This window comes from Sus scrofa, chromosome 5 (assembly GCF_000003025.6).
Source record: "Sus scrofa isolate TJ Tabasco breed Duroc chromosome 5, Sscrofa11.1, whole genome shotgun sequence".
In the NCBI taxonomy this organism is placed as follows: domain Eukaryota; kingdom Metazoa; phylum Chordata; class Mammalia; order Artiodactyla; family Suidae; genus Sus; species Sus scrofa.
Window position 1 is genome coordinate 54,684,864 of NC_010447.5, and position 27,228 is coordinate 54,712,091.

Consider the following 27,228-nt stretch of genomic DNA (forward strand, 5'->3'; position numbering starts at 1 on the left):
GTCAGAAGACCTTAGCATAACATCAAGCACAGATGGAGAGTAGAAAGGATGTAATAAAAATGTAAAGCTGAAAGAAGGTCAGCTTGTTTTAGCACACTAAGACTTTATTTTCTCCTAACTAAATGTGATTGACTCTAATTTATTGCTCTCAATTACTAAACCATTTGTCTGTGGCTTGTAGACATGAAGGTCAGTTTGAGGACAATAAGTCTCAGAAGAAATAGTTATTTTGGTACATTTCATTGTCTAAGTGATGATTTAGGCCAGATACTAGTCATCCACGCTTTCTTGTGTGTCTATCTTATTGATGTGAAAGACAACAAAGAAGAAAAATAGAAAACAAACATCACAACAAAACTCTTTGGGGAACACTGAACCTCTAATTATGTATTTATTTCCAAACACTAGAATGTAAACTCCTTGAAAGCAGAAAATTTCTGCCTATTTTGTTCACAGATGTGTCCCTATCATTAGATTGGCAGACACCCTTCACATGTTTATTTGAGAGACATCTAAACTGAATTAATTATCTTTCCACCTAAAACATCTCTAGTACCAGACTTCTGTCCTGCAGTCTGTGTTACCATTTTTCTCCAGTAATGGAGGTCTGAAATTTTAATGGTAATATTTTTCTCCTTCCTTGCTCTCTTCATTAAAAACTCCCCTTTCCATCTGGTGAAATTCTATTCATCCTTGAAGTCAAAGTTCAAGCATCAACTTACTGGTGAAGGTGTTCCAGCCACTCTCTAGCCCCCTGCTGAGCCATCATGTCTTTCTCTTTGGGATTCTATACAAATGGTTGAGGTGAGCTCATTAATTTATGAATCCATGTCCAGGCACAGTTAACTAAGTTTGTGAAATTCCTGGCAGTCTCTTATATTTACATCTCATTAGTTTCCAAGATCTGATTTTTCTATCCTAATGGCTCTAGCATCTGTGCTTCCTTTCAATTTCTTCTGCAACTATCTGGGATAGGCCATAATCATCTCATGCTAGTATTAGGATTTTTTTTTTTTTTTTTTAGGGCCACACCCATGACGTATGGAAATTCCCAGGCTAGGAGTCGAACCAGAATTGCAGCCTCCAGCATACGCCACAGCCACAGCAACAGGGGATCATAGCCACATCTGTGACCTACACCACAGCTTACAGCAACCCCAGATCCTTAATCCACTGAGTGAGGCCAGGGACCAAACCCGCATTCTCACAGATACTAGTTGGGTTCTTAACCTGCTGAGCCACAACTGGAACTCCAGCATTTTTCATAGTAATACCTCATAAAATTTCCTAAATTATTTTGTTAGTTCATTTATCATAAAACATTAAATTATTTTCTATTTCCAATGAAACTTTCAGGCCCATATTATTCATATACTCAAGCCTAGTTGAACATTCTAGATTTTTCTACTACTGTAATACTGAATAAAATGCTCTGTCTCATTAGTATATATATATATTTTTTTTGCCTTTTTTTTTTCAGGGCTGCACCCACAGCATATGAAGGTTCCCAGGCTAGGGATCTAATTGGAGCTGTAGCTGCTGGCCTACACCACAGCCATAGCAACACAGAATCCTCAACCCACTGAGCGAGGCCAGGGATCAAACCCGCAACCCCATGGTTCCTAGTTGGATTCATTTCCGCTGCACCAGTGCCACAATGGGAACTCCTAATATTTTTATTGTGAAAATGCTATGTTTATTCTCACCTTTGTAAGCACTGTAATCTCTGATTGGAACAGCCTCCCTTCTTTTCTTAAAGTCTAGTCCTTCAAAGTGTGGATCAAATTCCCTTGAAGGCCATCACACCAATATTTAGCAATCACTTCTCTGAACTTCCAAGGGCATGGATTGGTTAGCTCCATTGGGTAATTAGGATATGCTAGGGTATGTTTTAGGATTTATCTTTTTACATATGTGTCCTCATTCCGCAACTAGTGAATAAATCAAATGAAGATAAGTTTTGTTCTATCTTCTTTATTCCTAGAATTTAGTGCCATGCTCCATACATGTTGCGTGATTCATAAAAATGCATTGATCATGATGACAATAATGAGGAAAATCGTACTATGGAGCTCATCTTATTTCCTGTGCTCTGAAATAATTTATATTGGTAGCAATAGGTTTAATTCCACAAACTCCACGTACAAATTCCAGATTTTTTTTCCCCTCTCAGTCAAAAGAGTAAGAGAAAAACAAATCTAAAGACAATGGTAAAGAAGGGTTTATTTATTTATTCATTTATTTCTTCAGACTCCTCGGGAACAGTAGAAAAAAAGAAACTAGTAACATGTGGATAGTACAGTCCAAAAGGAAAATTATATATTTGTATTAATATGTGAGAATGCTAGGAAGAACGTTTTTGCACTTCATAGAAAGAGATGTCTCTTTTTATCCATTACTGTTGCTTGAAGTTCAGAAAGAAATTGGAAGAGAATTTGCCAAGAAATGAACCATATGACTTCCTGGGAAGTGACTAAGGCCTAACGACATTAAAGCATAATCCAAATATAACTTGAATTTGACTATTTTAGGAAGAGTTGGCCACATTAAAAGAGATGCTGGCAGTGCTGGTGAAGTTCCTGGAAATGGGCTCTTTCATACATTGCTAGCAGTATATAGCAACACGTATTTAAAAAGAATCTTTAAAATTTGCTTATTCCTTAATCTAGCAATTCTAATTTGGGAATTTATTCTAAGAAAATAATCAAATAGGTGTGAGGGTTTAAGTATGCAAACAAAACTGGAAATAATATAAATATCTAAAAATAAGCAATTAAGTTAAATGCACCATGACCATACGGTAAAATATATGCAGTCATTAAAAATATTGATAGTATTTAATAATATGAGCATATTGTGAAAAAATTGTGCAGTATAATGCCAATTAGAAAAATGTGTGTATTTTTTCATATGCTTAACAAAAAAGACGGGAAAGGAAGGATCAAGATATGAATACTAACTATCTGGATAAAAATGTCATGTATGACTGTATTTTTCTTTTCTATGCTTTGTTTTTAAAGTTTTTCAAACCATCTATATGAAGGCTTTATTGGTTACTCAACAAATAATAATTTTTAAAACAAGTCTCATTCAACTAATTATGAAAATATGTTAATAACTGCAAATTTATTTCCACTAGCAAAAAGATCCAAACCACATGCCCTTTTAAGAGCGCATATTGTCGAGTAAAAGAACAAGCCTCATATTTTTCAGTTGATTTAGAATATTCTTTTAACATAATAGGCCCAAATTGGGATCTCTGTCTCTGAAGAATTTATGCTTAATACCTTTTCAGGGCCATGAACTCAGCCACAGATCAATGGACAAATATGTTCCACAAATCCTGGCATTTCTTTCCTGTGATGTTGTCCAAAACTATGTAAACATTCTTTGGGGATATAGTTGTTGGTATTTCATGCTCAGTAACTTGCTCCTATGTGAGGTGAGGGCTCCTCATGTTAGTTCTCTGACTGTGGTGTGATATTTACACTCTGAAATGTCATATGTATCAGAAGAACTGCAACCTACTTTGAATTTTCCACAAGCCGGGTTACTGTACTTTCCAATGACCTGATTTGCTTGAAAAATAAATATAATATTTGCTAATAATAAAACAGAGCCACTCTCTAGTGAGCCTGCTAACCTTGAGATTATTGATTACTGTAGGCAGAGACATAACACCTTGAGTCTGGGAAATAAACAAAAATCTCCTTAGAAGATTCATCAGGCTGATATCAACTAGGTCCTCATTTATTTATAAGAAGCTTCTTTATAATCATTCAGAAAAAAGATAACGTAAGTGGAGATCTATCTATTTGGATGTATTAAAAAGATACAATGTCAGTAAAATTACATTTCTTGTTGAGGAAGAGATAATGTAAGATGAAACAAATTTCCATTTATTACAAATTTTTTAAAAATTAAGTGTAACAAGAGTCTGTGTGGGAGTTCCCACTGTGGCTTGGTGGAAATGAACCCGACATATATCTATGAGGATGCAGGTTTGATCCCTGGCCTTGCTTAGTGGGCTAATGATCCGGCGTTTCCGTGAGCTGCAGTGTAGGTTGCAGATGCAGCTAAGAGCTGGCATTTCTGTGACTGTGGTGTAGGCCTGCGTCTATAGCTCCAATCAACCCCTAGCCTGGGAACTTCCATATGCCACAGGTGCGGTCCTAAGAAAAACAGTCTATTTGAAATAATCACTTATTTAAGGTTATTCATATATTTAAAAATGTCCATTTAATAAACTTTACACTATTTAATTTAGTTTCCCAAGCATGTCTGAATAGAGAAGCAAAACCAATTATACTCAAAAGCAAAAACATCAAGACTGACTTACTATTCAATTTTACATGAAACTCATATAAAACTGTGATTCTATATTCTATATATTCAGGGTTTAGCTGCCTCTTAATTGAGCTAATCACATCTCTGGGATTTCTAAAAGGACATGACACTACAGCTAAGATAAATACAACCCTGTACAGTAATTTTTAAGGAAGTAACTAAAAATAGCACACTGTCCATTGAGGACATTCAGACACAAAGAAAAAATACTCCTTGAAGACTATTGTAAAAGTCGATAAAAGGAATTTAAGACATGTAGCTAAAAACCTCAAAATGTGAAAAAATTAAGTAAAATTAAAGCAAATTCAAGATAAACACTTTTTTTTTTTTTTTTCTGTGTCACACTTGCAGCATATGGAGGTTTCCAGGCTTGAGCTGTAGCCACTGGCCTACACCAGAGCTCACAGCAATACCGGATCTTAACCCACCGAGTGAGGTGAGGGACTGAATTCTCATCCTCATGGATGCTAGTCAGATTCGTTTCTGCTGAGCCATGACAGTAACTCCCAAGATAAACATTTTTAGAAGAAACTTCAGTGAAATATCAACTCTATATTTGGACACAAATATAGGGTAAACACAAAGTTTAAAGCAAGCTGAGAATTAGGTTGGACCTATAGTCTTTACATGGGCAGGAAAGGAAGAGTATCAAGCATTTAGGCAATTCTTTGGCTCAAAGTAGAAGCAGAAACTGACCAGTGGTTAGTTAGTTCTCTACAATCAAAGTTCTCTATTTTTGCTTTTTTTTTCAGGACACTTTTACACTTTTAAAAATTAAGGAAGAGTTCAAAGCTTTTTTGTTCTATCAATAATTACCAATCAGTAATAAAAACAGGATATTTAAGAAATATTTATCAATTCATTTTAAATGACATTACATGTTAACCATGAACAATATGTTTCTACAAAATATAGCTGGTATTTTCAAAAAGACACTAAAGAATGAGAAGAATGCTTTTGTTTAACATTTTTGTCTTTAATGTACAGCTTAATAGAACACAACTGAATTCTCCTATATGCTTTTGCATTGACTATTGCAATAATGCATGTCATGTAGTCTCTGGAAAACTTCACTCTACACTCAGTAGTGAATGAGTGTGACCAAGAAAATGACACTTTAGAATTATTTTGGAAATAATTTCAACCTTGTGACATCACTGTAAACATCTTGAGGATTGTAGACCTCACTTTGAAAACTTCTGATGTACAACATAGTTTTGGCATGTGTTGTTGCAGTGCGGCCATAAGTCAAGGGGTCAGCGTCTGTGCTCTAAGGCAGCAGCAACATCGACCTATGTCTTCCCTGATTGAAATATTGGTTTTGAAGTCATCTGACAACATTCAGACTTGGGAACTGTCATTCCTCCTCTTTTCCCTCCAACATACAATTCTACTTGCCTCAGAGGGCTTGAGGAGTATCACAAAAGATTCAGACAAACTTCAACAGGACCAGTGGAGTTGTAAAGTGAAATTTCAACAGAAAAATTCATCTTTCTACTTTATTCATTTGACTTGTTATTTTGTCATTTCTACTCCTTTTCTACTTTCTTCCCAAATCAGTTTTTCTCTTTTTTTTTTTTTTTTTTTTTTTTTAGTTTGAAAACTGATATAGGGTCAATATCTTACTCAAAGAATTTTTGAAGTGATGGGTGAAAGCCAAATGCAATGTAACAAATGTCAACCTTTAAAAAAAGCAACTTGGAGTAAACTGAACAGCAAAGAAATCTGAGATCAAATTTAAGTGTAACATAAATGTCAAACTTCAGAAGACACAGTATGAATTCATGCAGAATGCCATGAGGCTATTCACAGTTAAAAGCCCCAATGTCAGGTTAGAATTAGAAAACCATCGGAAGTACAGAACTGTTTTTTCCAATAGGTTTTGAATCTGATGACACACTCAGCATCATCTTGGAAGAAAAATGTCAATATGAATATCTATGCTATGTTTCTAGCACTAAAACCAATCAGATGTGACAGAAGAAATTTTTTTCTAGGAAAAGTGGTGAGTAAGGCTTCTTTAAGATAATTGTCAACCTCTATCTAGTGAATAATTCATGGTCTTTCAAGGATTTTCATATGATTACTGAATATTAGAATTCAAGGAAATTTGGAGACCTTGTTCAATCTCCTAGTTATACAGATGAAGAAACAAACTGAGAGTTTGAGCTATTTTCCTAAGGCCATTTGTTGGTGACACTGAAACTAGAATTCAAATATCTGGAATACTCAGCCAGTACTTCCAGCAAAGTTACTTTATCTTTTGACGTATATATGCTTATATATAGTGTACAAAACTAACTTGGGTGTATTTTTATTTTAGTTCATTCTAAATGGATCAATAATAGAGACATATAAGAGTGGTCAGAGCAATTTGTCAATTGGACAGGGCATGGATCCCATCATGAATTAGAAGGAATAAGAATGAGTCATAGGCCCAAGAAAATATAGGAATTGTTCAGATATTTCCTGATAGATAGTCTAAGGACCAATACATAGACATTGGGAATAAACTATAGAGACATAGTATTAATTAATTAATATTATTTATAATTAAGGAATATTTATTGATTTTGTTCCTTTTTATGATTATACTTTGATTTTATTTATGGACAGGCTTAGAAAGACACTATAGAGATTACACAATGGAGAAATTTTGTGTTTGGATGCATTAAATGTTATGAGAAAAACAGTATGATGATAAGAAAGAATAAGGGATTTTGAATCTAAATATGAAGGTCCTTCTTTTACCTTTTATAAACACCTCCTGCAGCTGAATACCAAAAAAAAAAACAACCTCATCAAAAAATGGGCACATCTAAACAGACAACTCTCCAAAGAAGATATACAGCTAGCCAAAAAACACATGAAAAGATGTTCAATATCACTCATTATTAGAGAAATTCAAATCAAAACCTCTACACCAGGCAGAATGGCCATCATCAAAAAGTCTACAAACAATAAATGCTGGAGAGGGTGTGGAGCAAAGGGAACCTATTATACTCCTGGTGGAAATGTAAATTGGTGCAACCACTGTGGAAAATAGTATGGAGATTCCTCAGAAAACTAACAATAGCATTACCATTTGATCCAGCAATCCCACTCCTGGGCATCTATCCAGAGAAAACTATGACTCAGAAAGATACATGTACTCCAATGTTCTATATACAAGAGTATATACTCTTGCAGCACTATATACAAGAGCCAAGACATGGAAACAACCTAAATGTCCATTGACAGAGGAGTAGTTAAAGAAGATGTGGTACATGTACACAATGGAATATTACTAAGCCATTAAAAGGAAAGAAATAATGGGATTTGCAGCAACCTGGATGGACCTAGAAATTATCATGCTAAGTGAAGTCAGTCAGACAGTGAGACACCAATATCGATGCTATCAATTGCATGTGGAATCTAAAAAAAGGACACAATGAACTTCTTTGCAGAATAGACACTGACTCACAGACTTTGAAAAACTTTTGGTTTCCAAAGGAGATGGTTTGGGGGGTGGGGGGATGGGCTTGGGGTTTGGGATGGAAATGCTATAAAATTGGGTTGTGATGATCATTGCATAACTACAAATGTAATAAAATTCACTGTGTAATTAAAAAGATAAAAATAAAAAGCACTTAAAAAAAGAAAGAATAAGGATTTTGAATCTAAATATGAAGGACCTTCTTTTACCTTCTGTGCTCTGTCTCTAAACCAATTTATCTATACCCTTTACTTAATTCCCATCCTCCTCAGGGTGATTTCCAGATTGGGACCTCTCACTTAGATAGCTTTCTTGTACCACCATCAGGCACTTAAGTACACCTCAAAGCCAGCATACAAAAGCCTGAACTGCAGGGTTCTTGTTCTTTTATAATCTATTTGCCACTCTGTGTGCCCCATCTATGGGAATTCTTCTATTATCTACCGATATAAAACAGAAAGCTAGAAGTAATCTTTGACACCCTTCTTTTTCACTGCCCATCCCCATTCAATCCTGTCATTTTTACTCCTAGACATTCTGATTCTGTTCATTTACTTATGTCATCACTACCACCTTCCCAGGTTGACTTGCCATCCTCAGACATCTGGACCATATCCATAACTTCCTAAGTCATCTTCTCTCATCTACTTTTGCCTCCCTCATCAAACTCATGCTATATTCAGAAACCAGAATGACCTTTTTTTTTTCTGAATTTTTTTTTGGCCACACCCACAGCATACAGAAGTTCCTGAGCCAGGGATGGAACCCACACCACAGTAGTGACCCAAGCCACTGCAGTGACATCCTTAACCTGCTAGGCCACAAGAGAACTCCTAGCATGATTTTTGAAAGTTGCAAGTCAAAGTATTCTCTCACTTAAACTCATTTATGCCTTCTGGTTGCTATTAGAATAAAGTCCAAGTTGCTTAACATGGTTCTGTTGAGACATCTTTAACATGGCCTTCCAGTTCCATCTGAACATATCTTTCATCTTATATCACACACTCCTTCCTTGGACCCTGGCATGCTGGCTCTCTTCCAGTGTCTTAAAAGCAGTTTCTGCATTTCATAATTCCCTCTTCCCAGGAAACTCTTACTCTCTCCTTTCACCAATTTATTCCCACTCATCTCTGATCTGAATTCAAAAATAATTTCCTTAAGGAAGACTTGCCACACTCTGGAGAAAAGGTTTGAATCCTTTATTATATGCCATCATAGAACCGTGTGCTTTTTTCCTTAGAGCTGTTATAATACCTGTTTCAATTTATAATTTGGTAATGGTCTCTTTCTCCCCACCTCCAATAAACTGAAACTCCATAAAAGTAAGATTATGTTTCTTTTTGCTTAATATTCTAGCTTCAGGACCTAATGAAGTGCATAGCATGAATAGGCCATCAATAAGTACCTATTAAGTGAATGAATAGACAAATTGGGCTTCAATTTCTTCATCTGTAAAAAGGAGAAAAGTAAAATGGGGGAATTTGTAGATGTTGCTAGAAATATTAAAGAGATTGTTTTGTAGGTCAAATCACACATTGTGAAAGTACTTAGTAAGCTATAAGTCACTATTCAATTGCCAAATATTTACTAGTTGATAACTCTTCTATCATATACATTTTGACAAGTGAATTTAAGCTTATTTAAGTTTATTAGACATGAAATCACTCCCATGATTTTATTGCTATTTATAACAGGGCAGTGAAAAAATATGAAAACTCTTACTTCTTAAAAATATAGTTATGATGAAGAGGATGGCAATGAAAAGAATGATTGGTAGCATTTACTGAAAACTCTCATAAGTATTTTATCCTATAAAGTATATGGTGCTATTTACTGCTGTTTTATAGATAAGGAAACTTGTCTAAAGTCATTCAAGTAATAAGTGGCAGAGACAGATATGTTTGATTTCAAAGCTTATGTTGTCAACCGTGAAATGTGTAAGCAACTCCAGAAACTCTTTAAAAATACACAAAGGCAAGAAACATATCTTTGGGTTTATGCAATTCTATGTTCACTTTTAGTATATCACCTTGACGTTCCCTTCATGGAGAATACTGAAATTTTCACATTTTTCTCTTTTATAGACATACTTATCTCTAATTATATTCATATTTTTTCTTCTCCCACCTAAGAGGAACAAATTACTCTCTTTCCTTGGATAAATTCCCATTTGCATTTTTGATCCAGGCTGTTGGTACCATTTCATTTTTCACTTCACCCATCCTTGTTTTCTTAAATTGCTTCTTGCATCCTTCCTCTCAGTTTGTAATCATGCCTTAATCTCTTTTATTTAAACAAACTTTTGAACTCCAAAATCTTTCTCTCCCTCCAACTTTAGTGATTTTCTTGCCTTTACTATCAATTTTATTCCAAGAGCCACAATTATTTCCCTCCATTCCTTCCTCAGGAACTTGAAGTATGGCATCCAACTTTATGACCCAAATTTGCTTTCTTCTGGTAATCTTGTCTGGTTAATGATGTAATTATCTATCATTTACCCAAATCAGAAAGTTCAACGTCTTCCTTATATCCTGTTCCTTTTTCACTTTCCTCTGAAATGCTTCCCAAATCTTCTCTGAAAATTTCTACAGATGCTTAGATCAGGCCCAGACCATTTTTCAAGTAGACTATTTCAATACCTGATATCTATCTAATATTTAACATCTACCTAATATCCTTGCTCTTCTTCTATTCTTTTTAAAGTCTATCCTTTATATTGATTCCATAATTATCCTTGTATTAAATAGCTTTGATTGTATGACTCCCATTCTTCCATGGGCTGCAGTAAAGTCAGTTCACAGTAACCACCTGACTCATGTGGCCTCAATGTAAACTGAACCTACCTTTTCAACCTTGTCTTCCAGTACAATTCCCTAATATTATATTAATAAATTACTAATTATTCTCTGAACCTCCATAATTGTTCCTCTGCTAGTCTTTCTTCCATGAATGCCGTTTCTTCTCTTCTCCACTTAGGAAATTCCTGAGAATGTTTAAAGTCAGAATTCAATTCCTTTGTGAAGCTTTTATTATTTTCTCTGAAGGAATTTGCCTCTCTCTTCCTTGGGAGCATACAATACTTACTACTTTGATTATAGCATAGAGTATATTGTGTGGTGATCTTCAGTGTGAGTCTTTTCTTCTAAACTGACAGTCACTATCGCTTTTGTTTTTTTGATTCATTGCATGTCAATTTCCAGGTACACATATTTTTGCTCAGTAAATAAACAGAAAGGATATACCATTATTCATCACTTGATTATTTAGTCAAATGTGGAAATTATAACTGTCTTCCTTTTCCACATCCTATGCTGCATATTTACGATGCTAGTTAAGAATGGCTTTATCATAAATTAATCTCTACTATAAAGAATCTGTGGTTTGGTGCAAACATTTTTGTGAAGCATGTTTTACAAGGAAACTGATTTTGAAAGCTAAGGCACAGCCTATTAAGTATTGCTCTTCTTCCCGCAAAACAATAATTTTACATTATGTGGGATGGCAAGTTCTGGTACCTTGTCAAATTTTTATTTAAGCTTCTGATGTAATTCTCTGATGCCAATTCAGAGCTGCTATTTTTAAATGAATACGTTCCTTGATCTGCCTTTTAATCCTTGGGTAATTTCTGCTTGTTATTAACAGTTGAATAGTTGTACCTGTGCATCAGGGTTTAAGAAACTAGCAACCACCTGCCAAGAACTAGAGACCTTAGCCCTTAGTCTCTGGTATTCTGACAGCACTGCCTTCTCTAATGGAAGTATCAATACCCAGAGAACACACTGCTAACTGTGTTCTCTGTCCTGGAAATATTAACACCCTATGGCCCACACTAGCTAAATCTTATCTCAACATATCTCTTGCTAAAAATAAGCCAAAAGGAGGTGGTGAACCTTCAAGTAGGATTAAGTAATCATCAATATTAAAAATTATCCAAGCTAGAAATGGAGCACACCAGTTCTCAGGAGGTTAAGCCACTGAAAAACTCACTATACAAAAAAGAAAAATATAGATCCCTGAAGAAGTCACTCTGACAACTCACGTAACAAGCACATACTGTTTGTTCTCAGAATAGTCAGCTTTTGAATTTAGAGAAGTTGAAAGGTTCATTTCTGGAAACAGCTTGTCCTCAAGCTTAATAGTTCAGTTAAACTGAGAGTGGGAGTCAGAGGATAAGTACAATGGAAATATTCCAACCTTTTCAGTGACCTTCTTTGATGCGTGATAAAGAACTGTTCAATGTGCAAATAAATCAAGTTTCTATTAAGTTCCCTGAATGATGCTTGATAAACAGCACTCTGCTTTGAAATCAGTTCCTAAGATCTTTAAAAATCTGATTATTCAGAAAAAAAGAAATTTCTTAATTAAATAGAAACATCCAAGCATAAGAAGGTTAAGTACTACAGTTACTATTTACTATAATCAAACTATTTTAGGATGGTTTTACTTATCTATTTAGTGTAAAACAAATAGTATGTATTTATCTAGGAAGGCTGCAAGTCATAATGGCAAAGATTGAGAGCTCCAAATCTCTGGATTTGACTCTAGCTCCTTAACTTACTAATGTACTTGGGTAACCAAATCCCTGTAAGCTTCAGCTTCCCCAGAGGTAAAATTGGAATAATACTAGTATTTTCCTTGTAGGGTTATTGTAGATAATAAAATGAGACAGCATTAAGGGGAGATAAGTAAAAATCTGATCTTTATACTTAAAATATTAAGTGATTCAAATAGATGTTCAGCATCTGTTTAGGTAGAGAAGGTTCCTATAAGCAGAATTATGCTTACTATCAGGAATCAGAGAATATTGAAATCCTCTAGCAAATCAATCCTCTTGTTTTATAAGCAAGAAAACAAAGCAGTTCCATTTGTAAGAAATATTCCATGAACTTTCTAAAAATACTAATTAACACATTTAAATGTCTTTAAAATAGACCAAGGTACATCTTAATAAAAAAATAATAAATTACCAAAAAAGTTAATGCTTTAGAAACTTTATAAAGTTGTACTATAAAAAATTATGCTTTAGCAACACAGAGTCAAAGTTTTTACAAGTACAATTATTCTTTTAAATTTTTAATAGCTTTATAGAGATATAATTCAAATTCCATACAATTCACTCACAGTGTACAATTTCATGGTTTTAGCATGTTCCCAGAATTGTGGAGCCATAACCACAAAAAGAAACTTCATATCCAATGGCAGTTACTCCCTATTTCCCCCCAACCTCCTCTAGCCCTGGGTGATCGCTAACCCACTTTCTGTCTCTGTCATTTGTCTATTCTGGACATTCATAAAACATGTGGTCCTTCTCTTGCTTAGCATGTTTTCAAGGTTCATTCATGTTGTAACATATGTTAATATTTATTCTTTCTTATTATTGAACACTACTACATTGTATGGATAGACCATATTTTATCTATTTATTCATTCATTCATGGCAAATTTGGGTTGTTTCTAATTTGGGGCTATTATAAATAATGCTGGTTTGAAAATTCATGTATGAGTTTTTGAGTGGATCTATTTTTCTTTTATCTTGAATACACACTTAAGAACGGATCAAATGCTAATTTGATGTTTAACATTTAACAAACTGACAAATTATTTTCCCTGGTGGTTGCCCCACTTTACATTCCCATCACCAATATATGAGATTTCTAATTTCTTCATATCCTTGCTTTTTTGATCATAGTCATTATAGTTAGTGTTAAGTGATATCTCATTATAGTTTTTGGTTATATTTCCCTAGTAGTTGATGTTGAGTATCTTTTCATGTGCATATTGGACATTTGCACATTTTCTTTGGGGAACTATCAGATCCTCTGACCATTTAAAAACTGCGGTATTTATTGTTTTGTTGTTAAGTTGTAAGAGTATTTATACATTCTGGGTACAATTCCATTATCATATATATGATTTGCTAATATCATCTCAATCTGTGAATTTTTACCTTCACATTTTGAATGACTTTTCTATGAAATACTTAGTTCAGGAATGACAAAATAATAATCATAGCCTAATACTATAAGTTTTACTTGAGCCAAAAACAACTGGAATTTAGCAAAATTTTGCAGACAATGGCTATTCTTATATATCCAAATCAGGAAAATAGGTTAGGAGTAAAGGGGAAATGAGAACTTTTCTTTTCAGTAGTATGAACTGTAAATCTCACATAAACCAATTAATTATTAATTGACTTCCTTATCACCTCTTTATTTCATTAATTCATTCAACTATACAAGATGTGGGGAATAAGATAATAGATGATTCCCTCAAATAATATAATTTAAATGTTAAAATAATGTACAAATAATCATAATGTATTTTAGGAAGTGATTTATTCAATACTGAGCAATTAGTATGTTCCAGGTATTATTATTAAGCCCTTAGGAAACAGAAACACTAAGATGAACTGTTTTGCTTTAACTAGCTCTCAGTCTAATGCGGGAAAATTACATGATTGACATGGTGCATGTAAACATATTGCAATAAGATATAATTCATAAAGAAATAAAGCCACTGTACCAGGCAGATGTGGTCAGTTTTGCTTGGCAAGGTCAAGGAAAGATCCATGGAAGAAGATTTATAAAAAGGAGAAAAGCTGCAAGCTCAACTAAAAGAAAAATTCTATCGTCTATCTAGCTAGCTAGCTAGCTATCATCTACCAAGGAAGAGTAGGCATCTAGGTACATTAATGGAAGACACAAGAAAACTGAATAAAAATCTTCAATGTGAGGGGCACAAAAATGTAGAATTTTAAGGTAATTTTCAAGTTTTGAACTTGGAAGAGTGAGGAATATAGTAGCTCTTAAAAATAATTGAAAAAGAAGACACTTTCTCCTCCTTTCCCATGCTAGACGTTTCATAAAAGACACTAATTTAAAAATAAACCTAAACAAATCCTGTGAAAAGCCCTTTGTATCACTTTTCCTCCCTCCTTGCTCTTTCATCAGGATCTTGAGAGTTCAGAATAGAACAGGGTTTCACAATTCTTCTCTGACCCTAGATATTGCAGACTTTCTTCTTGGATTCAGTGAGCTGATGCCATCAAGACAGACCTAGAATATCTCTTCTTGGCTTTGAATATGAAACAGAAGCCAAGGAAGAGCTGTTTCCCCAAACGAGAGCCAGATACCACACATATTCCCACAAGCTTCCCCTTAACTCGAAGATGATGACATTACCCCACCCCATCCCCCACTCCCATGTGTTTTATTCTGAGGGAAGATCTGGTGAATATATAAGGTACAGACTTTTTTCCTTTTGTTTTTGTCATTATCACTGTCTTATTAACTGAACACCTACTATAAGTAGAGTATTTTGCCAGGCTTTGCATATTTCAACAGTAAAAGATATTGTTGCAACTTGTAAGGATTCTTTTTGTGAGAGGTGGAAGAGTAGAGAATTTTACTTTTCTCCATTCAAGTTTGTGTTGTTATTTCTCTAAGAGCAACTAAACTCTTCATTTAAGAAACTATGGCCATTGGCGTTCCCGTCGTAGCTCACTGGAAATGAATATGACTACTATCCATGAGGATGTAGGTTTGATCCCTGGCCTCGCTCAGTGGGTTAATGATCTGGCATTGCCATGAGCTGTGGTGTAAGTCACAGATGTGGCTCAGATCCTGCAATGCTCTTGCTGTGGTGTAGATCGGCAGCTGTAGCTCCAATTCGACCCCTAGCCTGAGAACCTCCATATGCTGCAGGTGCAGCCTTAAAAAAGAAGAAAAAAGAAAAAAGAAACTATGGCCATTACTTATATTTCAACTAGTGCTGAAGGCACAATAATAGTTTTGATTTGTTTAAATTTTATATTCAGGAGTACCCGTTGTGATGCAGCAGAAATGAATCTGACTAGTATCCACAAGGATGCAGGTTCAATCCCTGGCCTCGTTCAGAGGGGTTAAGTATCCAGCATTGCCGTAAGCTGTGGTGTAGGTTGCAGACATGGCGTAGATCCCGCATTGCTTTGGCTGTGGTGTAGGCCAGCAGCTATAGTCCAATTTGACCCCTAGCCTGGGAACCTTCACATGTCACAGGTGTGCCTCCCCAAAAAAAGTAAATTTTATATCCGTAGTTTACATTTATCTAAATTTAATATCCATAACTATTGAAATTGGAAAAAATAGAACAGCTGTTGAATTAATCACATAGTCCTAAGTTTTTCCTCTTCAAACATTTTTTTTTCTCATTAGTAATATCATCCCTGTCATGCAAGTCTTACCTGGAAGTCAAAAGTCCAAGAGCGTCCAAAGGGTGAGAAAATTTCCATCTTCTCAAAATGGCATGCATTTCTGAAACAGTTTTTTCATCCCATCCAGGGGCACTACCCAGGACCAAAGGAAGGGAGCAATTTTCATTATTGCAGTAGAAGCGATAAAACCATAAGTATCTTCTCTTTTCTTCAGAGAGTCTGCAAAAACCAGATTGGAAACTATAATTTACTGTAGTTTGCTACATTAACAAATGTTTGCTGTAAACACACAGAACAAAATGTTAGTCTAGTTCCCTGAATTTTTAGTTTATTTTTGAAAACAAGTCCTTTATCTTTTGGGGACAGTTAGATTATTTCACCAGCTTATTTCCCACTGACTTTATTCTTTTAAAAGAAAAAAAAAACTTGACTTCAGATAATTCACATTTATTTTTCCTCTGAAAATTCTTGCCACTTAAAAAAAAATGTCATTTTGGTTAGCAAAAGTCTCTGTCTCCTTTAAGGCAGATCAAGTTTATTTGAATCCTGCAACACGTACTTACTACTTAGAACAAAGGTAATCCACCATTTACTTTCTTCCTTTCTTTACAAATTAATTTAGACCCACTGTGTTTGTGAAGAAATGGCATATTTTAAAGATGATATTCCTTCATTTCAAAACAAGTTTCATCACAGTTCAGAAAACTTTTTGCTCAATTTCAAAAACAAACATTTCAATTCACTGCTGGATTCTAGCTTTAAATTCTCAGAGTTTGCTGCAAGTTTGGAGTTAAAAATACCAGTAAATAGGACTTCCTTAATTGATCAAGTGTTTCCCTCTGGAGAGTGGTCCCAACAGAAGATCTAAATCTCAGATGAGAGCCATTGATTCACAGACAGTTTATTGTGCTTTGCTCAGGCTCCAGCAAAAGCATTCGGGATCACAGTTCAACTGAAGGACAGCATTTCTCACATGACAGCGATGGCTTTTCAGCACTCTCCTCCAAACCAACACTCTGTTGCTCAGCTGAAATTACCTAAACCTCCCAAGAAGGATAATGAGAAATATTAAAGGAATTTAAATGTAAATATTTCTCTACGATTTCTTCTTAAGCCATCTTCATCTGCGAAATGAAAGAACTGGATCACAGAGGATAATTTTTAAGGTATGCATGGGTTCCTTTTCTGTTTTGTCACTTCCTTCCTCACCAGAAAGCCCCCAGAAGAAAAGATTTCATAACAAAATTATTACTACAGCACCGAAACAAATTATTTTGTTCTAATTAAATTCCTTTATTTCAATAGTGAATAATTCAATTATACTTATTGAAGTATAATTTACATAAGAGAGAATGCACAATTCAGCTAATTTAATTTTGCCAAATGCATGTACCAAGTTAAAAACCATACTCTTTTCAAGATACATGACAGTTTTCTCATACCACGAGAGGCAAGCACTGGTATGATTTTTTTCACTCTAAACTAACATCACCTATTTTCAAACTTCACATAAATGGAATCATAGAGTATATATATTCTTTTACTTACAGTTTTTCACTCAGTGTGTTTTTGAAATTATCCATAATATTGAGTGTATCAGTAAATTACTCTTTTTTTCTTTTTCTTTTTATGGCTACACCTGTGGCATATGTAAGTTCCCAGGCTAGGGGTTGAATTGCAGCTGCAACTGCCAGCCTGATCTGAGCCACATCTGGGACCTATGCTGCAGCTTGTGACAACCCTGGATCCTTAACCCACTGAGCGAGGCCAGAGATCAAACCCACATCGTCATGGATACTAGTCGGGTTCTGAACCCACTGAGCCACAATAAGAATAATTAATGAGTATTATTCCTTTGTATAAATACATCACAATTTGCTTATCTCTTCTCTTCTTTGATGGACATTTGGGTTGTTTCCTGTTCTGGGATACTACGAATAAAACTACAGTCAACATTTGTGTACATGTTTGCATGGATGTATCATTCATTTCCCCAAGAAAGAAACTAGGAGGAGAATGATGTGGTTGTATATCACATATCTGTTTACCTTTTGAGGAAACTGTCAAACTATTTCTGAAGTGTTTTTAATATTTTACATTATTATGCACAGAGTATAGTAGATCCAATTATATAGCATTCTTGCCAACACTTGATTTTGCCCATTAAATATATTATCCAAGCCATCAGAGTTTAATGAAAAGCATATTGATCATTTGAAAAAATAATATCGGGAGTTCCCATCGTGGCGCAGTGGTTAACGAATCCGACTAGGAACCATGAGGTTGCGGGTTCGGTCCCTGCCCTTGCTCAGTGGGTTAACGATCCGGCGTTGCCGTGAGCTGTGGTGTAGAGTGCAGACGCGGCTCGGATCCCGCATTGCTGTGGCTCTGGTGTAGGCCGGAGACTACAGCTCCGATTAGACCCCTAGCCTGAGAACCTCCATATGCCGCGGGAGCGGCCCAAGAAATAGCAAAAAGACAAAAAAAAAAAAAGAAAAAAAAAAGAAAAAATAATATCCATTCTAATGGGTGTACAGTTGTACCTTTATCACTTTGTAGAGAACTGTAATTGTCATCTTAACACTAGGGATTATTCTAATCAATGACATGACATAGCCTTCCATTTACTGAGGTTTTCCTTTTTTTTCTTTAATTTTTCTAGCAAAGTTTTATAGCTTTTAGTGTAGAATTTTTGATATTATAAATTTTGAAAAATAAAATTTATTTGCTATGTTTTACCAGAATACACTTTCATTTTGTACATTAATCTCAAATGCTATGATCTTAATCGCTCATCTGAAAATATTTTTATTTCTTTCTTCCCATAATTTTTACACATTTAAAACTTATTTTTATTGCCATAGTACATCTTTTTTTCTTTCATACTTCAACGTGTATAATCTCTATTGCCCTTCAAGTTCACTGTTCTTTTTTTCCTCGTTATGCCATCAATTAAGCCTCTCTAGCGATTTTTTAAAATTTAGATATTATTTTTCAGTTCTTAAATTTCCACTTTTCTACTGAGACTTCATTTGTTCACTCGTATGTGCCTTTGAATTTAAATCCATAAGTGTCTTTATAATAGCTGTAAAATATTTGTATGTTTCTTTCTGTTTAACGGCTTTCCCCCATCCTGGTTATAGTTATATATTCCTGACTCTTCCTATGTCTAGTAATTATTGATTACATGCTAAACATTTAAAATGCTGTATTGTTTAGAGTCTGCATTTTGCTATCTTTTAGGTGTTGAATGTCCCAATTTTTTTAGTAGGCAGTTTAATTACTAGCAGATTGGCTTGATCCTTTTGGAGGCTTGTTTTTAAGGGTCACCATGCTATAGAGTAGGTAAAAAAATTGCATTGGGGAAATAACAATTAAAAAAATGATAAAATAACAACAACAAAAAAAGATTTATTAGGCTAGGCCTAGAATAGTCCTTAATCTTGGGCTAGAGCACACTCATTCCTAATATGTATCTTTCTGATTTCTTGATTGAGTGACTGGGGTATTCTGTGATCTTTCTCCATTATTACTGTCAGAATTCTATGTCTACAAGCATTGTGCAACCTCTAGAATCTACATTTATTTCACATCTTCCATGTAGAGGTTCTTTTGCAGTCCTGAAAAAATCTCTATCTGCTCATATGGAGCTTAGTACTCAGCTAAATATTTAAGAAGACATCAGTACATATTTCTGTAGTTCCTATCCTGTACATCTTCCTTTTCTCCACTATTATGCTCTAAAAATTCCAGCTGCCTCAGCATCATTAAACTCGGATTTCTGTCTTTTTTTTTTAAAAAAAAAGTCTCAGCAAGACCTGCATGATCTTCTTTAATTAGACCTCCCAGAGGTATCATACAGAAAATTCTTCTGGGCCGAAACCCACTTTATTCATGGGCTCACCTCAAGCACTGTCTGTTCAATTTCTGAGAGCAGTTGTTTCATATGTATTTTTCTTCTGTCATATTTCTTTCAGTCAGGAGGATTAGTCTAGTAATAGGTAACTTTCATGGCTAGAATTAGAAGCATAATTCCTGTCAAAACAATTTATTTAATATCTTATGTTCTGGGATTTTCTTTATATATTAAACTTTAACATTCCTTTAGCTGTCTTCAAGAAGGTATTTTTCTTATTTTTACAAATATAGGTACTGTTTCATTAGATTTTATTGCGTATGAACTTAACTGATTATATTTGATCAATTTAAAGAAGGAATAATTAAGTCACCAACTAAATGATAAAATGTGGTATTTTGAAAATGGATTTAATCTGTTTCTAACACAAGTTTTTATCACATTGAATGCTATTCTCCATCTGTTTTCACAGTGCAGAATGAAATTGTACTCTACTGAGCATTAATAATTGTACTTGAGTGGGTGAAACAGAGGAAAAATCTTGCTTATTTTATGTATAAATTATTCACTTAAATAGAAACTGAACTTTAAAGCCAGTTAGAATTTATTGGCGTTAATTTAAAAACACAATCTTGTAATATTTGAAGGCAGTTACTGTGCTTATTATTTGTTGGTTTTGACATTTTTTTGGTTTGAATCTATCTATAATTTCAAAGTATAGCATCTTTTCCATATTTTAAAAATTGCTCATTATAAATATATTAGCCTTTGATATGTGGTGTGCTTGTTAAATCTAAGGTTTTATATTTTTGAGTAAGGAGTATAAAAAAAATGCTTCACCTAGTTAAGATAACAATAGTCTGTCAAAATATGTGTCATGAAGACTATGAGACTCTTTCATTATTTTCAATCCTTCAGGCAATTTTTATACTTAAATCTATGTAAAATAACTTTATTCATTATAACATTTATTTTACACGCATTATTTATCAGGCACAGAGTAGAGCACTGCAAATGTAGTGATAAAAACAAACTAATCAGGAAAAATGCATTAATGAACACTATGATAATAAATTGTGTTACATCTGATAACATAAAAGATAAAAAGGTTATAATAAGAAAAATAAATTCATTAGATAGGGTGGCCAAAGAAGGCCTCTTTGGGAAGATCACAATTAAGTGAAGATCTTCAGTCATGTGAAGAACTAGGAAGGAATATTCATGTAAAGGAAACATCAAACAAAAAGGCCTTTTTTGTGGCCTGTGATGGGAAAGGGAAGGGAATAGCATGTGAAAGAAATTTCTGTCACTGCATTGAAGTGAATGAGGAAAAGAGTAAGATGAGTTGAAATTAGAGATCTGGCCAGTAACATGATCACCTAAAACAGAATGCTTGATCATATTCAACATCTTGGTCTGGAAGGTCTCAAAATTATTCTTCCTCCATAAAATGACTCTAATATCTGACCAGCTTATCAATTCAAAACCTTAGATTCTCCATTGACTTAATTTGATTTTTTGGTTTCTCTACTGGCTTAACCCCTATTTGCTATTAATCATCAAATAGTGGCTTTTCAACTTCCAAAATATGCTCCACATCCAGCCATTACTTTCAGTGTCCACTGCCATCACTCAGTTCCAGTGACCATGACCTCCTGCCTAAAATATTATATCAGCTTCTTTGCTGAACCTCTTGCTTCCCACTATTACTTCTTCTCCAATCCACTGTTGAACTCGCAGTCCAAGAGATCACACAAAATGATGATTCAGATCACATGAATACCCCATTAAGACTTTTAATCATTTTATTCTTAGAAGAAAATGCTTTATTATGTTATATATCATATCATTTTATATAAATAAAGAGTTTCTTTCTTAGATTTATGCTTTTATCATGTCATTAATGAGCTCCACAAGCTGTGGTTTAGATATTTCCAAGTACAAAAAGAGAATTAGTATTCTTTTACGATTCTTCCTGGGATTTTTTTCCCTAGAGAATTACTGTTTGACAGAATTTAAGTACTCCTTAATTACTAATTTGGTGCTATTAAACATAATTTATGCCTGTTCTTTTTAAATTTGCCATTATAATTAAATTTTCCTTTTTCCTGTTTACTAAAACAATTTTATACCTATTTGAAGGGTTGCTTAGCAATGATTTATCAGTTACATTCTAATATGTATAACAAAGCCTCTGCTTTGTTGTTTTGAATGGAATGATTTCTAATCTTCGTATTTTTCCTTTGACCAAAATTAAATTTGCTGAATTCCACAAGAAAAAATATTTGGAAAACTCAGAAAATTTCTAATTTAGCTCTTAAACATTAGTTGATCATCCAACAGGTGTGAGGCTAGGAAACAGAAAGAGTTATGTGGGAAGGAAAGCTCACTCTTCAAAGATATGGGTGCTCCTAATATGACTGATGGTATCATGAATAACAGGCACAACTCCTTCACAAGAACTGGGTCACTTACAGTAAAGGAGACTGTTTTTGTGAAAGTCTGGAGATATGTTTTAAACACTCTTTTGGTGGTTCTTCAAGATCACTTCTGTTCTCTTGAGAATCAAGTTTCATATACTCCCACTCAGTAGCTGGAAAATTAATCTGAAATAAAAAAAACAGTTTGCTATGTATAGAATGCCTGAAAATGCATTATTAATTTAATAATTTTGATCTTAGATTTGTAAAAACTAAAGTAAAGGGAAAATATTATATTTCATGTTCTCTTTATTTTTTAAAAATAATTTTATAAGAATCACTAGGATTTGGACTTGGTATTTAAATATACACGCTGTTTGGCATCCTCAATTATGTACTTAAATGGTATATAAATTAGTCTGTAACATCACCTGAGAAAAAAATGAAAAATAATAACATTTATGAACATTTCATAAAGTTAAATGTTACATTTTTGTGTAATGCTAAAATTATATCTTTTCTATATTCCATTACTAAAATATCTTTCTAGTATTAAATTATGAAAATTTTAGATGGTAAGTACATTTTTTGTCATGTCATCACTTGAGAAAATAAAAAGAGTTACTTTATGTTGGTCTCTACTACTTGAAATCTATAAGTCTGTGGACCGCTTTGTAGACATGAGGGTGACATCTTTGGTAAAGATCCACATGTATGCTTCCACTTATTCAAAATGTGCAGAATAGGTGATTCTATAGAGACAGAGAGTATACTAATAGTTGCTTAGACTTGGGGAATAGGAGGTGATAGCTAAAAGTTAAGTGATTTCTTTATGAAGTAGTGAAAATGCTTTAAAATTGATGGTGAGAACTGCACACATCTGTACAAATAATTAAAGACACTGAATTGCACACTTTAAATGGCAAGATTGTACGGTATGTGAATTATATCTCAATAAAGCTTGAAAGAAATTCTCTCAGGGGGGATATATCTACTGAGAATCATCATGGGCAGCAGATGGAATCCTTGAGAACTGTCAACATTGAGGACCAGCTGAAGAAGGGGAGCCTGGGAAGAAGATAGAGAAAGGATAACCAGAGAGCAGTAACAGCAAAGCCAGAGGAGAAGAGTGTTCTATATGGGGGAAGAAAGTGCCAAAAACTGCAGAAAGAAGGTTTGTAGGAAGGGAACTAAAAACCACCACTGCATTTGATAACTAGAAATCAGTGGGTTACCTGACAACAGTTCAGTGTGGTGAGGACAAATAAACCAGACGGGAGTGAATTCTGACATGAATGAGAAAGTGAAGAAGTAGAGAAGCATTAAGTAGTACAAAAGAAACATTAACTAAAACAACTCTTTTCTTAGTGCTTGAATCTTGATAGAGTCACTCTACTAGACTGTTTATGTGAAGAGGCAGGAAGTTGAAGGAGACCCAGGCTGACAGAATCATATAATAATTTTTCTCTGCGTCTGAGCTCAGTTATCCTTCTCTTTACTCACTGCTTCCAGTTAGCCCCATGGCCCCAAAAATAAAAATTAAAAAAAATTGACTTGAAGGGATCAAGTTCTATGACACATTATATCCCTTATATTACTGGAGTGGCAATAGTGCTGCAGTAATTGTGCATCTAATATAAAAATCAGCAAAGTATGGACCTGAAAGATGTCTGACAGACATAGTTAATCCTTTCATTGTATGGAGGTGAAAATAGAAGGTTGTGACTTGTTCACGGTCATAAAGTTTATTGTTGAAGAGCTAAGACTTGATTCCAAATTTCCTAACTCTCAGGCTGATGTCTTTCCCTGAGACCAATACTAACTCTTTAACAAAGACACTGGTTGCAGAACTTGCTTCTAATTTGCTTACCATCTCATAATCTTTAGGTTGAAAATTCTTCTCTAAATTTAGCTGTATGTAATTAGAATGATAGTGGTTATTAAGGCTTTTAACTTTAATACCTCAATCCATTTTATTCTGTATATTTCATCAATTAAAATATTCTGAGAAGTACAGACACAGGTCTATACCATTTGAAATTATTTTGTAAAAATCGGATAATTTAACTTTTTGCATACTGATGAATGATTTCCATGCTCCCACTACTTCTTTTTTTTTCGTAAGATAAATTCTGCCATGGCTTTGGGTCTCTACTTGGAAATTGATGTTGCTATTTAATACCTGAAACTTCCACTTGTTAAGATCTGTTCCTAAAGCAGCTGTTCCCCTCATGTGAGTAGAATCAAGGAAAATCTCATCCGATGGTCTCACTTCCATCTCCTCCCCACTGCCACGAAAGACCCTGATAATCATAAATTTATATCCACAAATCTCTGACAATGGTCAGACGAGATCCAACCTGAATAACCACTCTTTTTTATCACACATCCATGGATCAGAAGTGGATCTTTGGCTACTGTCAGTGGGGGGAGGGGGTTTTCCTCCTTTCTTCATAGTGAAAGCTGCACTTTTATTAATGTTATTTTTCTCTTCCACTTTAAACATTTTGCTATCCATTTTGCTCAACTTTGTCCCCCACACCCTCCACCCCAAACTTGAAAATTTTCTGAACCTGGGGACCCCACTAGCTTCCTCTAGTGCTCACTTGTGGGTGGTTTTATTCCTAGAGATCTTTTTGACAATATCTGGAGGTGTTATTGATCGTCAGAACTGGGCAAGTGTTATTGGCATCTGGTAAGCAAAAGCCAAAGATGCTGTTAAATATCCTACAATATTTTGGATGGCCTCCAGAACAAAGAATTACCCTGTATAAAATGTCAACAGCACCAAGGCTGAAAAATCCTTTTCTACAGAGTGCTGCCTGGTTTTTCCTATGGAGATGGAAAGTCCATATTCCCTGCACTTCCATGTATGGAGATGGTCATACTTCAGGTATCTGATGAATCTGATCACTTATAATCATGAAAAAATGAGGAAAAGGAGAAAAAAGAATCCTCTGAGCAAAGCCAGGAATCATTAATCACCTTTCATTCATGATTATAAATTTCAGAAAGTAGAGAGCCTTTAAGCAAAAGAAAGTATGATAGATGGATTTTGTTTGCAGTATCTCCCCCACTATTCAGCTAATTGCTAGTCATTTAGGAAACACACAACAAAAGAGATTTTTAAGGAAACATGACACAATGCAGAGGCAGGTGTGAATAAGGTACCAAGTTAATAATATATACTAATGACTGTTTTTAGACAATGGGAAGAAAAATGAATACGTATAATGAGTAGATTCATGGCAACACTCCACTCCCCTCCTTCATGACTGTGTTTGATGGAGAAAGGCTTGAAATTGCTATTATATAAGGTGGGATCAAAGTGCTCTGAGAATACTGAATGCAAAATAAAAGCAGTAGAGGTTTTACAAATCCCAGCAGGCTGGAGAAAAAGAAGACTATTAAAATGTGTGATCCTGGAAGAAAATTGTTTCTGTAATTGACAACAAGCTACTTATCAACCAATACTTGCTATGTGTATTTTAATCTCATAGCCAGACACTTACCTGCAGGGTCACTGGGGATGGCTGACTTATATCCCACACTCCTGGAGCTATCATTTCTAGGGGAGGCTCATCCTGCAATGTGGTGCTGAATAGCACAGACCGGAGAATGTACCTTCTGCAAAAGACAACACATACAGACAAGCAGAAGTTGCTTCAAGAGGGAAACTGTGGAGTTTCTGGTGTGGCTCAGTGGTAACAACCCAACTAGTATGCATGAAGAAGCAAGTTCCATCCCTAGTCTTGCTCAGTGGGTTAAGGATCTGGATTGCTGCAAGCTGTGCTGTAGGTCATAGGTGCAGCTTGGATCTGGTGTGGCTGTGACTGTGACTGTAGTGTAGGCTGGCAGCTGCAGCTCTGATTCGACCCCTAGCCTGAGAACTTCCATATGCCACAGGTGCAGCCCTAAAAAGCCAAAAAAAAGAAAGCTATTATTATCTAAAAAGTCTTTTTGGAATATAAACATAATAAGCTATTTTCCCAGCTTCATTCAGTGGCTGAAAGAGAAATATACTATTACACAAGTCTAGACACTGATTAATGTTTCATTTCTTTTCTTCTTTAAAGACTATCCTTTTTTTTTTTTTTTTTTTTGGCTGCATCTGCAGTATGTGGAAGTTCTTGGGCCAGGGATCAAACTCGCAACACAGCTGTAACCAGAGCCACAGCAGTGACAATGCTGGGTCCTTAACCTGCTGAGCCATGAGGCAACTTCAATGGTTCATTTTTAATATACTGCATGCATAGTTATGTTCATAAACTCCTACATTTATTTTCCACATGAGAATATTGTTTCCACAATGGTTTCTAACTCATAGCATTTACTCTTGTTTTCAACAATCTTGATTTTAAGATAGGTCAAAGAACCTCAGATTTATACTCTTGGACTTACACCTCTCTTACATCAATAAAGATGTTAACTCTTAAGAACATGTTTTGCTCCACAGGGTGACTAAATTCCCTGGGCATCTTTTAAAATATGAGTTCTAAATTTATGGAAAGAAAAGATTTAAATTACCATATGATTTGCAGAATCAAAAGAGTTGTGGCACTTCATGGAGGAAATGGTTCTTTATGAATAAATAAAAAGATTATTCATATGTTGAGTGTTTAAAATTATATTGTAAATTACCATAGCAAATGAGAGTGGATACAGGAAAGACTTTAGACAGGAAGAATTCATGGAGAGTTTTAAAAGTTTAAGTAACATCCAAATCCACAGATCCTCATAGGAATTAAAAAACAAGCTATACCTGGCTTGTATATATAAACTAGATTACTCATAAAATATTCCAATAATCACAGAGAACAGTCTTTGATTATGAAATACCAAATTAAAAATGTAGAACTTAAGAGTCAACAAAATTAAACTTAAATTTATAAAGAATTTTAAGGCAGCAAGTGAGTCTTTTTGAAAATAACAGAATTTT

General features: G+C 34.6%; 1 protein-coding gene across 8 annotated transcripts in view; it reads right to left on the reverse strand.

Moving 5' to 3' along the window:
* The window catches only part of PIK3C2G (phosphatidylinositol-4-phosphate 3-kinase catalytic subunit type 2 gamma), a 374,898-nt gene that overhangs the window by 210,241 nt on the left and 137,429 nt on the right, over positions 1–27,228 (reverse strand). For all 8 annotated transcript variants that reach the window (XM_021092290.1, XM_021092292.1, XM_021092289.1 and 5 more), the window contains 3 exons: positions 25,802–25,916; positions 22,345–22,475; positions 16,044–16,232 (listed from right to left, as the gene is read on the reverse strand). In XM_021092290.1, coding sequence (XP_020947949.1) covers positions 16,044–16,232; positions 22,345–22,475; positions 25,802–25,916 — 435 coding nt within the window. The remainder of the gene's footprint in view (positions 1–16,043; positions 16,233–22,344; positions 22,476–25,801; positions 25,917–27,228) is intronic.